Source organism: Rutilus rutilus (genome assembly GCF_951802725.1).
Source record: "Rutilus rutilus genome assembly, chromosome: 6".
Taxonomy (NCBI): domain Eukaryota; kingdom Metazoa; phylum Chordata; class Actinopteri; order Cypriniformes; family Leuciscidae; genus Rutilus; species Rutilus rutilus.
Window position 1 is genome coordinate 46249315 of NC_140214.1, and position 16941 is coordinate 46266255.

A 16941-nucleotide genomic window follows, 5' to 3' on the forward strand; every position below is an offset into this window, starting at 1 on the left:
AAAAATAGAAATTATTTGCAATGCATTACTAACCATAGATTTATCCCTAAGGAAGAAGACAGTGTTGTCTGCAAACTGACTGAGGCGAAATTCGTAATCAAAAAAATGTATACCCTGAAAATTTTGATGATTTAATATCAGATATGCTAGTAGCTGTGTACATAAGATGAACAACTTGGGACTAATTGGACATCCTTGTCTTATTCCGCAAGTTATATTTATTCTAGGTGTTAGTCCTGGGTTTAAGGAGACATAACTGTAAATATCAGTATATAACATTTTGATCACTGAACAAATTTTTTTGTCAAATCCAAAGTTTTCTAATGTAGAAAATAAAAAATCGTGTTCTAAAGAATCGAAAACTTTAAAATAATCTATAAATAAAATCAGGCTTTCCGATTCCAAAATAGACCGATAGTCCATCATGTCCAATATTAATCTCACATTATTATGTATACTTCTGCCTTTTATAAATGCAGATTGAGTTTCATCTACTATTTTATCAATTACTGTTTTCAATCTCTCTGCATATATTAACGCTAATAACTTATAATCGTTGTATCTTTTTTTGGTTTGGGAAGTAGGGTTATTATACCAGTTCTCATTGTTGGAGTAAGACATCCTTCTTGTATACACTCGATAAATGCATTTAATAACAATTCTTTAATATCTTCCCAAAAAAACTTAAAAAATTCCGAGGTCAACCCATCAATTCCAGGTGACTTTCCATTTTTCATTTTTTTCAGGGCATTTTCTATTTCCTGCAGATTTATTTTTCCTTCTAACCTTTTTTTGTCATTCTCCCCAATCCTTTTAATATTATTCTTAATCAGAGTAAAAAAGGATTCACAGTCCTCCTCGTGGAAATTTGAGCTATACAGGTCAGAGTAAAAGAGTTGAACTTCCTCCTGTATTTGGCTAGGGTCTTCTATGACTGTGTCATTTCTTGTTAATTTGCAGATTCTTTTTTTAGACTGCCTAGATTTTTCTAAGCCATAGAAATATGTTGTGCTTTTCTCACCTTCTTCGATCCATCTAGCCCTGGATCGTACAAAGGCTCCACTTGCTTTTTCTAGATAAATTTCATCAAGCTGTTTTTGGAGGGAGTTCAACTCAGTTAGTTCTTCCTCTGAAGCATTAGTTTTACCACAAAGTATGTTAATCCTTTTCAGTATTTCTTTCTGTTTTGATTTACTTGTTTTTGACATGCTTTTCCCCGTTTCAATTGCCAACCTCTTTGTTTCAAATTTAAACCATTCCCACTTCCCTTTATTTGACATATCCATTCCTTTTACTTTTAAACAAAGTGATTTTATTTGTTTGCAAAAACCATCATTTGATAATAGTCTATTATTTAGTTTCCATATATTGCCTGAAGAGCGTGATTGTTTTGTTACAATCAAGGATAAACTTATTAAACAATGGTCGGTGAGCGGAGATGTAATAATCTCACATTTCTGAACATTGTTACTTATTGAATGTGAGATTAACCAGTAATCTAGCCTTGACCGTTGGTTCCCGTTTGAAGCACTAATCCATGTATATTCTAAATTTGTAGGGTTATTCAATCGCCAATAATCAAAAGTATTCGTTTCAATACAAAAATTGTGTAGTACTTCGTTGTTTTCGGGTTGTTGGCCTCTAGGAGGTAGCCTATCCAACCAAGAATTTGGAGCAATGTTAAAATCACCTCCTATAACAACATTATCTGTCACATGAACAGCTTTCCACTCTGTCACTAGCCTACCCAGTTTCTCTAACATACTTCTGTTGTTCACTTTGTTATTATATCCGTATATTGAAAGCACAATAATTTTTTGGTCACATATTTCAATAGCTGCAATCAGCCAGTGGCCATCCTTATCTCCTACATGACTTATTACTTTTCCTGTAGATTAAAATACTTATACTTAATAATTTAACATCTTATTTCATTTATTTATATGGTTTATTTATCTACAATGATTTTTATTTCTTAAAAACTAATTAGTAACATTTTTGTTTTCACAAAGATATGGACTGGTGTAATCTGAAATCAAAACCAGTGGCATATTTCATCTGCTCAGAAAGATTCAAGGTTCTGTGACTTTAACCAGATAGATGCATGAAGACCGCCTCATTTCACCGATGGTAAGTTCAACACGTTTAAAGATTAAAACTACCTTTAAAATACTCATGCCTAATAATTGTATTTTTATTTCGTAAATTCACTATTGTTTTTATACGTTTTGTTTATCAGCAATGCTTCTCACTTCTTAAACTGTCACAGTGTTGGGTTTGTGTTCCCGGGTGTCCACTAGATGTCCTCCTTCCCCGGTGTCACTCACATCATGAACTACGTTTCCCATCATCCTGTCTGGCTACCACTGATCATTGCACTCAGGTGTTCCCCATCATCATTGCACTCAGCTGTTTCCCCTCACCTTGTTAGTGTCTGTGTATATATATCCTGTTTGTGTCAGTGTTTGTCACTGAGTCCTTGTAACATATCACACCACTTCTGACGTTTGTTTCTGCCTGATTCTGTTCTTGTTCTTGTTCTTGTTCTTGTTCTTGTTCTTGGATTGCCTTTATGGATTTTGACCTTTTGCCTGGACTGGTTTTGTGAGTACGGATTACCCCAATAAATACTGCAAATTGGATCTCTCTTGTTTCCTGTGTGTGTGTGGATCGTGACATAAACTTATTTGTTTCTGTAATGGGACTGTAAGTCTCGCCTCGTAGGGGAAAATTAAAACATTACCCTGGAAGACTTAAAAGTGAAAGGATCTTAGTCCCTGCTCCAGTGCTTTGAGTCTCAATATGCACATTATGTGTATATGTTTTACCTTACACTATTTTAGAATATACTACAGGAATAGGTAGTGTAGGCTTCAGGTATGTCGATACGGTGGCTTCCTGAAGTGCATGTGGTGAAACATTTATTTAAATTCACATCCCCATCCACCTAATCCTAATACAGTATGTATTGTAAGTGAGACGCCCCGACCCCAAGGTAAGTTCAAAAATAACTGTCAAATGTCTTAATTTCTGAAAGGATCTGTTTCAATAGAATAAAATAACCAAAAATAACAGAAGATAAATAAAAATAAACAGTTTTGAGATTTCTTGTTTTCTTGAAAGACCTTCAGATGGTTAACACTTTCAAAACAAACCTCTTTTAACACCTTAAAAGTGTTTCCCCAAAATTAATGTCAGTATTAGGGCACAAACTTATTTACAAACAACACTGGATGTTGATGACTCTTATAGTTCAATCCAAATGATTCACTTCAAACAACTCATTCCATCCAAATGACTCATTTCAAATACGTAGATGACCTTAAAATCACTTAAACGATTCTTATGAATCAATTTTATGATTCGGTTTCCAATCGACTCAGTTATCACAAACACAGTTCAAATTGACAGTTGAAACCCTCAGTTCATTCAAACACTCAGTTCGGTTCACTCTATATCAGTGAAGTGTTCGTGTGTGTGGCCCTGTCCAAGAAACGGGCAGGAACATCATCACAGACCATCTCACCCCGGACACGACCTGTTTGCTCTTCTGCTGACGTTACAGATCTCTGTGCACTAGAACATCTAGGCACACTTTGTGGACTTACAATGGTTGCCGCGTGCGCGTGTCTGTTAAGTCTGTGAGACCGTAGGGTGTCCCATTTGTCATTTTAGGCCTCAGAAGGGTGCTCGCGAGCGCCCCCTTTGCGGTCGATATGCGCCCTCGATGCGCACTTTTGCCGAGGCCGCACTGATGCGAGCTCTACAGCAGACTTCTACCCGACAGTCACAGCGGCGTTACGTCACGAAAGTGCAGACTCGTAAGAAGACCACGAGTGCTTAGGGTGCCATTTGGGACAGGGCCTGTGTGTGTGTGTGTGTATCGAACTGTTGTACCAGTCTGTGGCAACAAGAACTTTGATGTGATGACTTGCGATGACTTGTGATGACTTGCGATGACTTAATGAACAGCTGAGACAGGACAGTGAGATGTCGTGAGGATGGCAGGGTAATAAACAAGAAAAAAAAAACACAAGAGAAGTTTCAGCACAGCCCAGGAAAAAACTCAGGAACTTTCTGGAACAAATTGGCGCAGCTCAGCTCAGCTTGCACGCGGCACGCATAGATCGAATGATCTGAATCACAAAAAAATGTCTCTCAAAAACAAATCTTGATCATGGACGATCGCCAGTCTCTTAAAAAAACACTTGCTCCGACACAGTTTGTGGATGACTCAGAAAAACAGTAGGACGCTCAAAAATGATTAGAGTGACAGTCAGAATAACCAGGCCCGGATTAACACCGTGTAGTGCCCCTGGGTGACAACATTTGAAGTGTCCTGAATGAAACTCACGGCTCCAGCAACTCTCTCTCGTGCTCTCAGCCAGTCTCCAACACCGTTCTCTGTCCGATGATGCAATCAACCGAACTTCTGCTTTAACTGCGTCTCCAGTCTCATACAACGATATTAATGTACACTAAACTCACGAAACGCAATCTGACCGTGCACCACTGTCTTACATTACAGCTTCAGCGAAAAAATGTTGACTTCTCGTACCGCGATCATGGCGGGTCTGCCTCGTAATGCTGCGTTCACACCAAACGCGAATAGAGCGTCACATTCGTGTCTACCGCGTCTAGTTGGATGCTTGAACATTTTGAATCCATTCGCGCGTCAATTTCGCTTCAAACTTTTTTCAATTTCGCTCTGGACGCACGAATGGATTCAAAATGTTCAAGCGTCCAACTAGACGCGGTAGACACGAATGTGACGCTCTATTCGCGTTTGGTGTGAACGCAGCATTACGAGGCAGACCCGCCATGATCGTCTGAGGCGAAATCCGCTTCTTGTGGGAGGGGCAAGTGCTAGGCGGTTGTCTGTTTGCAAGATGGCTGATGTTGATCGAGCATTCATCGAGAGAGTCACTGTTTGTATTCGCTCTGGAGAGCAGAACAGCGGCGTAGGGGTTATCGTTGCCGTACTTGGGTCCGCCAGACCCTCCAGAGGGAACAAAAATGGTCATATAACAATTATATACTACTAATCTGATTTCAGAATCCTTTTTTTCTTTTGAACAACCCATTTAAAAAAAAAAATTTGTTGCATGATTTAGGAATAAATGTAATTGTATTCATCAGTTTGGAAGACCCATCCGGATCAACAATGGCTGTACAGAAAGGAAATTCTCCGACCGCATGAGACAAGGAAACCTCTTTTAATGTGTATGGATTTGAGATCATGTGCTGAAGAATCTACTTCTACGGGATGCATATATATATATATATATATATATATATATATATACAGTATATATATAGGCCTTGTTAGAGACCAAGCAGTCAAGGGCAAAGAACGCAGGACGCTTTCAAACAAAAAAATTATTTATTAAATGCCAAACAAAGTTACAAATTAAATTACTTGAAAACTGAATTAAATAAAGTCAGATCTGGGCCCATAAAAAGGGTAAACTAAACAGAACCAAACTTTACAGTAATCAATGAACTAAGCAAACTAAACTAAACAAAAAAACATGACCTCTTCCAAAGCCCGTCTACGGAAAGCCTGTTCACTCCAATGCCCTATTAAGTCCTATTGGTTGTAGTTCCAATCAGAGTTCCACTGGGGGCGCTCGCCATGAGTGCAAAATGAATGGGAGTCTATGGGGCTAGACGCTAAATTTGTCTCCCTCACCTGATTGCCGTTGAGAAATCTCAGATTTGATTGTAGGTTTTGCAAGTTCAACATGGGTTATAGATCAAAAGTTGAATGAACGAGTACTTATTTCTTTTCGATTTCTTACAGGTTGAGTTGATGTTGCCCATAACACAGCATTCTGACGTCATTGACATTTTGAAAGACTTTTTAAAGCAAATAAGTGACTCTAAAAAATCTAACACCAAGCAATGTGTAATTTCTTTGCATCCCCTTTCGAAAACAACATTCAAATTACTAGACAAAAAAAAATTTATATCCTAAGAAAAGTGGATTTTGAGCGGTATTCACCTTATTCCGCCCCGCCCACTTTTACTTCTGTCCAGTACTTCCGTTGTAAACCAACTTCCGGTTTAGCGGACCCTCATTCAATTTCGAGGAGAACTGCAGAGAAGTCTCACTGATAAAATGTCACATAAGATAAGTTAATTTGTGCCAAATGTGCTATGTACGTGTGTACCAACAGCACAGCAATGCACTGTTTCTCGGGGTAATTTTGAAACGACTTTTAGGTGTTTATATGACCCGTCTGCCTGTCTGATCGCAGCCCGGCCGATGTGTAGTGTTTAGCCTACATTAGCCACACACATCTAATGTTGTAATGGTCTCACTACAGGACACATACACATGCTATACCTTGTTTGAAAGCTATGGTCCTCTAGAATTCAGTCGCTGGATTTATTTTACAGCCATTACTTGTGTTAGAGATCAAACCATAAGAAATTGCAGCTAGCAGTTAGCTAAGCTAACGTTACCCTCTTGTTCATCTAGTTGAGGCTCTACTTTCTTTCTACACCAGTTCGTGGCTATTTTTTTCTCATCTGTTGGCTATACACTGCAAATGTATCTGGTGATTAAGCAAACAAACTGTGGTGTAATAATGTTTCAAACTTTACATGTAGTAGTGTTTGTGCACATCTTCATAACTAAGTAATAGCTATTAGAAAGACACATCTTACAACAGCATACAAAACGCTTTTCTCACTTTTATTAAATACGCAACGTCCACAATGAATAGGCCTAATTACATGATGAATTTTGAATTTAAACTGCATATTTCAAAAAGGCTGCATATATAGCTGGTTTAAATAATTTGATTGTGGCATTGTTTCAAAAGCTTCAAGTGAAATGTACTTTAGTACGTTGCAGCAGTTGGCTATAATATTATAGTCTATCTACTTATATCAAGACAGATAACAGATTGGACCAGGGCAAACAAAGCGCTAAGTAGCTAAACCAGGAAGTGAGATTACGCAGATGGCGCCACCCAGTGCTACTTCCGGAATAAGGTGAATAGCTCCATAGACCTCCATTCATTCTGCACTCGTCATGTGAGCGCCCTCATATGGAACAAGAGTGGAACTGCAACCGGAAGTTTATTGAGTGGCACTTCTCCCCTCATTAGACGTGGTAACCAGTGTGTTCGGTGCATTACCGCCACCTTCTGCTCCAGAGAGTGGAACAGAGTTTTATATTCTATGTATTAGCACTGTCTCCCTAATACAATCAAAGAATGCTTTACTATTTATTTCACTTGACCATTTTATTAAAACCTTAAAATTTCATTCTTGAATTCTATTTTTCTTCATTTCTCCAATCATGTTGTTCCTTTCTTGTTCATAGAATCGCATGAGGTATTGTTTATTCAACATCACTTGCTCACAAAACCCATTTGGATGTTTTCCTATTATATGACACACACAGGTCATATTATATTACATTACATATACACAAAGGACTAGTCCATTACACATACACAGGGAATAACACAGACATCACTCAACACAATTAAAATAAATTCATTAATTTCAGAAAAATGAAGAAATGGGTCATAAACAAATGAATATACACAAATAATTATAGTCAACAAAATATAGACAAAGAATTATAGAAAACAAACAATCACTCCTACACCCCCAGCTGATTGTCAGCATGGATGGATTAACCCAACGGAACAAACTGAGGGAAACTTTTATTATGGGAAAAGTACAATAGAATGGGATAGTATAATAATGGAGACTATGAGCTTGGTGAACATTTTGTTTTCTTTAATGAACCAATTATAACTTACCAATTAGTGCAGTGGAGTGGAGGGGTTCAAGGGAAGATCGAACGCCAACACTTGCCCCACTGGCTGCACTGTACCTGCATCTGCCCACTACTTCAGTGGATGTGGAGAGACGTGTCCCCCACTATTCTACACTTCTAACACAGCACAGACGCAGCCTAACCCAGGACAATGTTAAATGCTGATGCTGATTGACAAATTCAACAGCAGAGACTCAAAATAAGCTCCAAACTCCAAACACATTCAGTAGCTTTTCTGATGTCAAATGACTTTTTCTGATGCTAAATTACTACTGATAGTAAATTACTATTTTATTTAAATATATTTGTAGGTATTTATTGAACTCTTCTGTAATTGATTGTCAGACTGGTATTTATTTATTTAAAAGTAATTTATAGCTATTAAAAGTAGTTAATTACTTTATTTACTTAGGTATGTATTTATTAAGCTCTATTGTTGAATGATATGCAATTGTTTATTTAATGATTTGTGTACAATACAATTGATAAAGTAATATTTTCTCCGTCATTTAGTGGATGGATGATAAGAGAAATATAGTTTTGTTTTAAAAAGTTGTTCTATTTGTATTTATATTGTAAGCCTAAAATAAAAATTAAGAAGTGAATATTTTATATTCAGTTCCAATACTCTAATATCTGTTTAACACATTTAAAGCCATTCCGCATAATTCCGCAGATTTTTCCAAACATTCAGCACAGAAATCACAAAAAAGTCAGCAGATTCCGTGTGGCCCTGATTATGGGATAATTATGGGATAATAATGGGATTATGGAATAATTTGTGTGGATAGAGGACAGGCTGCCAAGGGCATAGAGGCAATGCAATTCCCTTTAAAAAACAGGAAAATATTCTTCATAATACAGGTTTATGTGATGAGTGTCGGGGAGCAGAAACTAGAACATTAATAGCATGTCCAAATACAAAATAAAAGGATTGAATGTATAATACAAACCTCAGGATATCAGTCATTTACATTATCCAGCATCTTAGATAATAGTCCAGAAACAGGGAATATAACAGATGCACTGTTGAAATGTCTATTTAAGAGGTTTTAAACAGGATTTAGAGATATATGTGGTATAATATCCCGCTCCAGTGCAGTAGGTGTCGGTGTGCAACTGTTCAGCTGTTCCAAACCCTCCTGTAAAACACACGAAGAAGAGGAAAACGAAAGTAACAACACGTGGTGATAGGCCTAAACCTGTTGCTCACTAACAAGAGATTCTGAGAACGACGTGCGCGGACTGACAACACTGAGTTTAAAGTACTTATAAATTCTCTTCTTAGTGGACAAGACTGCAAGTAAGTTTAATACATTCTCCATTACAGTCATTTGTAATTATTAGGAACTTCATATTGTATATTAAGCGAGATTTAAATTTGAAGTTACAGAAGGCTGTTCTTCTGCTACTCCGAACAGACGAAGAATCTGCCAGAAATTACAATCTTTTGAAGTTAAAACACAAAATGTTTTATTGATAAAGGGTTATTTATATTATATAATATTATTTGATTATTTAAAACAAACATGTTTTTCAAAGTTTTCTCCCATTTCCTCTTCCGTTTTAGGCTGTTGTTTTTGTGATGTGAAATCGAAAGTATTTTTGAAGCAGACATTTACAGTAGACAGACAGATGAAGCCTGACGTCAGCGAACAACAGTCTGCTGTTATTAAACTGAATATTTCAGTCATAATATATAGCAGTTATGATTAGTAGTTATACAGTATGTCCATTATAATTCAGGTTACTTTTACTCAATCAGTTATGTTAGGATCATTTGAAAGTAATGAAATCAACCATCATTGTGAACTTGAAGTAATGATTAAATGACAAACGATTCAACAATTAATAAAGAGTGGGTAAATATGATTGTAAAATGATATTAAACTGTAATAGAGAATATAACAAATCAGGTTCAGTTTTCCCACTCAAAGTTTTAAACAAAAGTTCTGTTCCTCGATTAATTAATATTTAGAGTCAGTTAAACTCATTAAACAATCAGAAATTATTAAGACCATTCGGTTATTTTACATGGCAATATATTTGTCTGTAACTCACTTTATTTTATAGATTGTTTTTGCTGTTGCTGTTGTTGATGATAACTCAGCATTCTTCATTATTGTCTTAAATAAGATGTTCTTCATCTGTGTAAAATGGTGTCATTTCCAGGTGATGCTGAAGGATTGAGTGTTTTCAGAAAGCAGTGCTGATCAGTTTTCAGTGTCAGTTTAGCTGCAGTATGCCAGAGGAAAGAGGAAAGGACTCTCTCTCTCAGATGAGTCTCTCAGAGAAACACAGGTAAGACTGCGTCTGTTTTCATCAGTTTAAACTCCACTGGACTTTGTGTTCAGTCGATAACAAAACTTTAAGCATGGTTTTATATTTGCAAATGCTTTACACATCTTTAATTTGTAACTTCTTAAATTAACTCTGACATTGTCTATAAAGCCCCGTTTGCTCTATAGAAAATATCACAGTTAATAATTTGTTAATAACCTTCTAGATGCTGAATTAATCCAAATAGATGACTTTGGTTTTTAGATCATACAATTATTGACAGACATTAGTATACAACTATACACTTAATTTAATTCAAGTATGCTAACAAAACTGTGTCACACAGACATTTCTGCTCTCTATTTCTGTCAATAAACAAAAACTTGACATGTTCTCTTAATTTAGAGTGAAGTATTTTTTAACATATTAAATCTCTCTCATGTATATTAAATAAATTGTTATACTAATGTGAGCCAGTAAAATAAAATTATTGTTAACTATTAAACAGTAAATTGTGTGAGTGTGTGTATTTCTGTGGAGGATTAGATAAAGTCACAGATGTGTTTCACACACAGTTGATCCTCCTTTACTAAAGTGTTTTCTCTCTCTCTCTGTTCTTTGTGTCATCAGTGTAAGATCAAGCTCACATGTGTCCAGCTCTGTGTCTCTGAAGAGTGATCGGTCTAAAGGTGGAGGAGTACCAAACTTCAGTGAGAAAACACCATCATCTTATAAAAGGTATTTTGTGTGTTTACATTACATTATATTGTTGTATTATTTGTCTACAGTGGTGTATATGATTGATCTTGACTGAATAAAACAATAAGTCACAATAAAACTCAATTCCTGGGAACCTTATAAAAGTCATTCCAGTAACACAATTACACAGGCAGCCACAAGGAGACACAAATTCACTATGGAAAATAGATCATGAAACTAAATGTATATATATTTATCCATCCTACTGTAGTCATAAATGAACAAATGCACTGCTATACTGCATTTAATTACTATTTGAAACTGATACTATTTGATACTAAAGTATCTCCTGTAGTAAAGTGTTTTCTCTCTGTTCTTTGTGTCATCAGTGTAAGATCAGGCACACATGTGTCCAGCTCTGTGTCTCTGAAGAGTGATCGATCTAAAGATGGAGATCCACCATACTTCAGTGAGAAAACACCATCATCTAATAAAAGGTATTTCATGAGTTTCTAATTTTCTGTCACACATTGACTGTGTTTAAAATTTGTATCAGTGAATACCAATCATGAAACATTTTTAGATCAAATATTTATCATTATTTATTATTGATTCATTTATCATGATATTTTTCATTGAATCCTCTGATAAATATTTGATCTGATAAATATTTATTAGAGCATTCACAGCTAATGCTTTTTCTCTTTCTGTGAAATTTTGCCTGGAAAATCAGTATTTATTTGTTTTATTTGATTACAGGCTTCAATATGAGATATTAGACTCAGACGTTCAGACTCACAGGAACCACGAAAATTCCAAAGACAATCTTCTAGGAATCTTCCAGGTAGGAAAACACATTTTTATAAATGTTTAATATTTACAACAACAAATATGTTATTGAACAAAGACATTTTATTTAATTCCTCCAGATCACTATTTTTTCTTTGAAGCACTTATATATTTTTCCATTTGTTAAAAATTACAGCTGGTTAACATGATAATCTTTTAGCTGGATTTTTATATATATATATATATATATTATAGTTGTGTATAGATATTATGTCAAATGTAGATGTAAATTGGGTTTAAATTGTGTCTTTTTTCTTACTTTTGTTTGTAGGATCTTGAGAGCAAAATAATCACATTTCTGAAGAATGAACTGGAGAAGTTTAAGAAAATATTACAAAAAGAGAACACACAACACTTTGTGAAGGACTTTATTGAGAACAGATCCAGTATCAAAGAATCAGCTCTTGATCTCACACTACATTACCTGAGAGAGATGAAGCAAGATGAAGCTGCTGATGCTCTAGAAGGTTAGAGACTCATGATCATCTGTCTGATTGTCTCTTATAAATGTAGGAGAGAAAATGAAGACTAAAACTGTCTATTTTCTGTTCCTGTGTTTAGATGAGCTGTTCTTCATTCATCAGCTGAAATATGGCTTAAAGAAGAAGTATCAATGTGTGTTTGAAGGAATTGCGAAGCAAGGTGACTCCACACTTCTGAATAACATCTACACAGATCTCTATATCACTCAGGGTGGCAGTGAACAGGTCAATACTGAACATGAGGTGAGACAGATTGAAGTTGCTTCCAGGCGTCATGAAGCACAAGAGATACAGGTTGAATGCACAAATTTGTTTGAAGCTCCTGAACAAGACAAGGAGATCCGAACTGTACTGACAAAAGGAGTCGCTGGCATCGGGAAATCAGTCTCTGTGCAAAAGTTTGTTCTGGACTGGGCTGAAGGAAAAGAAAATCAAGATATCAGCTTCATATTTCCTCTTCCATTCAGAGAGATGAACTTAAAGGAGAAAGAAAAACTAAGTTTGATGGACCTTATAACTAAATTTTTCCTAGAGACAAAAGGACTGAATCTTACAAGAAGGAATCAATTCAAAGTGCTGTTCATCCTTGATGGACTGGACGAATGTCGCCTTCCTCTGAAGTTTGATTGTAATGAGACGTGGTGTGATGTATCGTCACCAGCCTCTCTGGATGTTCTCCTAACGAACCTCATGAAGGGAAATCTGCTTCCTTCTGCTCTCATCTGGATCACCACCAGACCAGCAGCTGCCAGTAAGATTCCTCCTGACTGTATCGACCGGCTGACAGAGATACGAGGATTCAGTGACACACAAAAGCAAGAGTACTTCAAAAAAAGATTCACTGATCAGAATCAGGCCAACACAATCCTAGATCACATTAAACAATCAAAAAGTCTCTTTATCATGTGCCACATCCCAGTCTTCTGCTGGATTTCAGCCACGGTTCTCCAGAACATTCTGGAGGAGAAAATAAATAATGATGTGAAAAACACTCAGGCTGATGAGATCTCTAAAACACTGCAGGAATCAAACACAGAAGACACTCCCAAGACTCTGACACAAATGTACACACAGTTTCTCCGCTTTCAGATCCAGCAGAGCCGCCGAAAGTATGATGGAGAATACACACCAGATGTTTCCTGGGATAAAGATGCCATCCTTTCACTGGGGAAACTGGCATTTCATCAGCTGGAAAGAAACAACCTGATCTTCTATGACACAGACCTGGAAGCCTGTGGTATTGACGTCTATAAGGCATCAGTGTACTCAGGCATGTGTACCCAGATCTTTAAGGAGGAAACAGGGATCGTTCTTGATACCATGTACTGCTTTGTTCACTTGAGCATTCAAGAGTTTATTGCAGCCCTTTATGCACATCTGTTTCTAGACATCAACAAGACAAGTGTGTTTGATCATGAGTCTACAGAACAGGAAAACAGAAATGAAACCATGATTGATTTACTCAAGACTGCAGTGGATAAGGCGCTCGAGAGTGACAATGGACACCTGGATCTTTTCCTTCGCTTCCTCCTCGGTCTGTCACTCCAGTCCAATCGACGACTCTTACGAGGTCTGTTGACACAGAAAGACGGCAGTGACCAGAGCAACAAGGAAATAGTTCAGTACATCAAGCAGAAATTAGAAGATGATCTTCCTGCAGAGAGATCCATCAATCTGTTCTACTGTCTGAATGAACTGAACGACCAAACTCTGGTGAAAGAGATTCAGACCCACCTTAGCAAAGGAAGTCTCTCATCTGGTGACCTTTCACCTGCCCAGTGGTCTGCTTTAGCCTTTGTGTTGTTGACATCAGAGGAAGAGCTGGAGGAGTTTGAGCTTCAGAAATTCAAGAAATCAGACGAGTGTCTCATTAGATTATCGGCAGTCATCAAAACCTCCAAAAGAGCTCTGTAAGTCTTTTAATATATTTTGTCGTGTTTTGCTCTCATCTGAAAAATGTCTTTATCTAAATTACTCTATAGTGATTCCTCATCATGAACATGAACTTATCCCTGTAAAACCTGAGATATATGAAATAATAGTCTGAAAATTAAAAATTTTGTGGAGACAGTTTATCAAACCTTTAGAAAAATATAAAAGACCTTGTAAAAATGTTTGCATGTTTTGTATCAATATGATACACCAGACTGTTATGACTTATATAGAAGTATATATTAGCTCATACTCATACTTGAGGGTAAAAAAGTACATATTTTATTCATATACCCAAACTGGGGGAAAGAATGTATTTTGGTACAGATGTTATTTATATTGCCAAAATGAAAGATGAAATCTTTCTGAAATTCTGAAAGGTTATAATATAAAACATTGATATTTTTATAAAACAGGCTGCTTAAATACAGTACATACATTATCGGTTGTTACTGTATCTCCCAATAATTTGATATTTTAAATGCTTAGTTTATGTAAAAAATGTTTATGTAAAAAAACTATAATGGAAAAAATATATATATATATATTTATATATATATATATATATATATTTTTTATGTATTGAATGTGCTCCATCTAATTCTGTGATGTGATTTATTTCCCTTGTAGGTTAAATGATTGTAACTTAACAGACAAAAGTTGTTCAGCTCTGGCTGCAGTTCTTGGATCAGATGCCAATCTGAAAGAGCTGAACATGAACAATAATAATCTGCAGGATTCAGGAGTGAAGCTGCTCTGCACTGGACTGAAGAAGTGTAAATTGAAGATACTGAGGTAAGTTGAGCCACAGGAGTCACATGACGAGAGTGAGGCTCAATGACTAACAGGGTGATGCCGGAGACAAAAGCACAAGAGAAAGTCTTGGTTACAAATGTACCCCTCATTCCCTAATAGAGGACACAGAGACGTCATGTTAAAGACTGACAAATGGGGTCAGTTCAAATCACCTCTGAGTTCTAGAAAAATGGCCAGTGGAATTTGCATGCCCAGCAACTCCCCCGTACATACGGCTGTATAAGATGGCGGCACACATCCACTCATTCAGGTTTATGCAGAGGAGCCGAGACAGGGTCCCGGCCATTCAGTGGGATGGTTCAGGGTTGTGGCAGGAGGTACATAACGTCTCTATTCCCTCCATCAGGGAATGAGGGTTACATCAGTAACGTCAGTCACATTCAACGTTATGTCGAAAACTAACAAATGGGGTCCCTAAGTCGTAAGTTCCCTATGACCCCACGAATGCCCAAAATGCTAGTCCTTCATGCGGGATGGTAGGGGCAGGGCTTACCATGGAGATGGTCATAGCTGCTGTTCTTGATATGTTATTTCACAGGAAGAGTGCTTTGGCTCTCTTCCTAATTTTCCTTACAGCCATAAAAAATATCGGAAACTAGCGAACATAGCATAGGGAAAGTGCTCTTTATGCTGAAGCGCCAAGTGGGGAATCGCTGCACTTATCCATGCAATACGCCAGTGAAACACCACTGAATGTGCCGTAGACCACCAGAAAGAGAGGCTTCGTAGAGGCGACTGGAAGAGCGATCGTTCAGATTTATATTGTTCAGGTTTAACTGATTAATCATCTGAATGTTTTCCTCTCTGTTCTAGACTCTCTAACTGCAGTGTGACAGAAGAAGGTTATAAAGCTCTGGCTTCAGCTCTGAGATCAAACCCTTCACACCTGATAGAGCTGGATCTCACAGGAAATGATCCTGGACAATCAGGAGTGAAGGAGCTCAGCGATTTACTACAGGATCCAGACTGTCAACTGAAGACAATGAGGTGAGACGGGATCAAATAATTAACAAAATTAGATGTATGCAGGCTAAATATTCATAACAAATATATTATTTTAATTATACAATAAGCTGGACAATTTGTTGCATCAAGATCAGATCAAATGCTATGGGCTCTGTCATAATGATGATAACCGTCAAAACAGTTTAGTTGTGATACGAGCTAAAGGTCAAATAGACATTATGGGTCAGTATATGTGCTGATATTCTGGAGTATGTTATACCTTGAAAATTAACATGGACAATTTTGTTTTTGTGCACATTTGTCATAAAAAAAAAATCTAGATAACCTTTTCACTAGTTTGCCTGCCCATTCAGCCTTAAAGATTAATAGTAAACGAACCTGGCTTGCCGTCCTTGGAGGAGGCTCGAACCCGAGGCTCGGCTTGAGCTTTGAGTTAACCCTATGGGGTCTGAGGTGTTTTCTGGTCCTGGAGGTGTTCTGACATGCTCTGACATTTGTGCTTATTTCTGTTACTTGTGACATTTTCATGGCTAAAGTCTGATTACACTGTATTTAGCACAAACTCTGCTACAATAATATATCAGCAGCATGTATGTAAAAGTTTGTAGTTTTGAGATAATGACATTTATGCGTGGTTTGTGAAAATACAAAAAACAAAATTGACACTGAAATAAGGCCATGAAACCCATACTGATTATTTCTTCACAAGACTTTTGAAAATAGTATCATGTAGCCTAGAATATTTGCTCCAAAACTATGTGAAAATCATCCTGACTGCTCATTCAGATAAGACAATATATTGATTTAAAAGTTGTAAGACATGTTTTGTGAAATAAAGCTTTATGCGGTAGGCATTAACACATCATTAATATTAGTGGTGGGAGAAAAAATCGATCCATCGATGCATCGCGATTCTCTCTCCAACGATTCTGGATCGATTCTGAGAATTTCAGAATCGATTCTGAGCTTAGTTTATAACCAGATGTGCGATGACGCAGAGTTTGCTTTAGAAACACCCGTCTTCTGCTTGCCAACAATTCCCCACACACGTACCTTCAGTAAAATAATATTTAATAAAGTTCGGAAAGGTTGAAACGAATTAAAAGGACATTCACA

At 36.9% G+C, this 16941-nt stretch overlaps 1 protein-coding gene across 1 annotated transcript in view; it reads left to right on the top strand.

The window, feature by feature from the left end:
• The first annotated feature begins 8974 nt into the window (after window positions 1-8974).
• LOC311292523 (NACHT, LRR and PYD domains-containing protein 12-like) overlaps window positions 8975-16941 on the top strand; it is a 37339-nt gene continuing 29372 nt past the window's right edge. The window contains exons 1-9 of the mRNA XM_084412235.1: window positions 8975-9104; window positions 9974-10102; window positions 10712-10819; window positions 11170-11277; window positions 11540-11624; window positions 11901-12096; window positions 12191-14021; window positions 14674-14838; window positions 15673-15846. Of these exons, the coding sequence (XP_084268361.1) occupies window positions 10044-10102; window positions 10712-10819; window positions 11170-11277; window positions 11540-11624; window positions 11901-12096; window positions 12191-14021; window positions 14674-14838; window positions 15673-15846 (2726 nt within the window). The 5' untranslated portion in view covers window positions 8975-9104; window positions 9974-10043. The remainder of the gene's footprint in view (window positions 9105-9973; window positions 10103-10711; window positions 10820-11169; window positions 11278-11539; window positions 11625-11900; window positions 12097-12190; window positions 14022-14673; window positions 14839-15672; window positions 15847-16941) is intronic.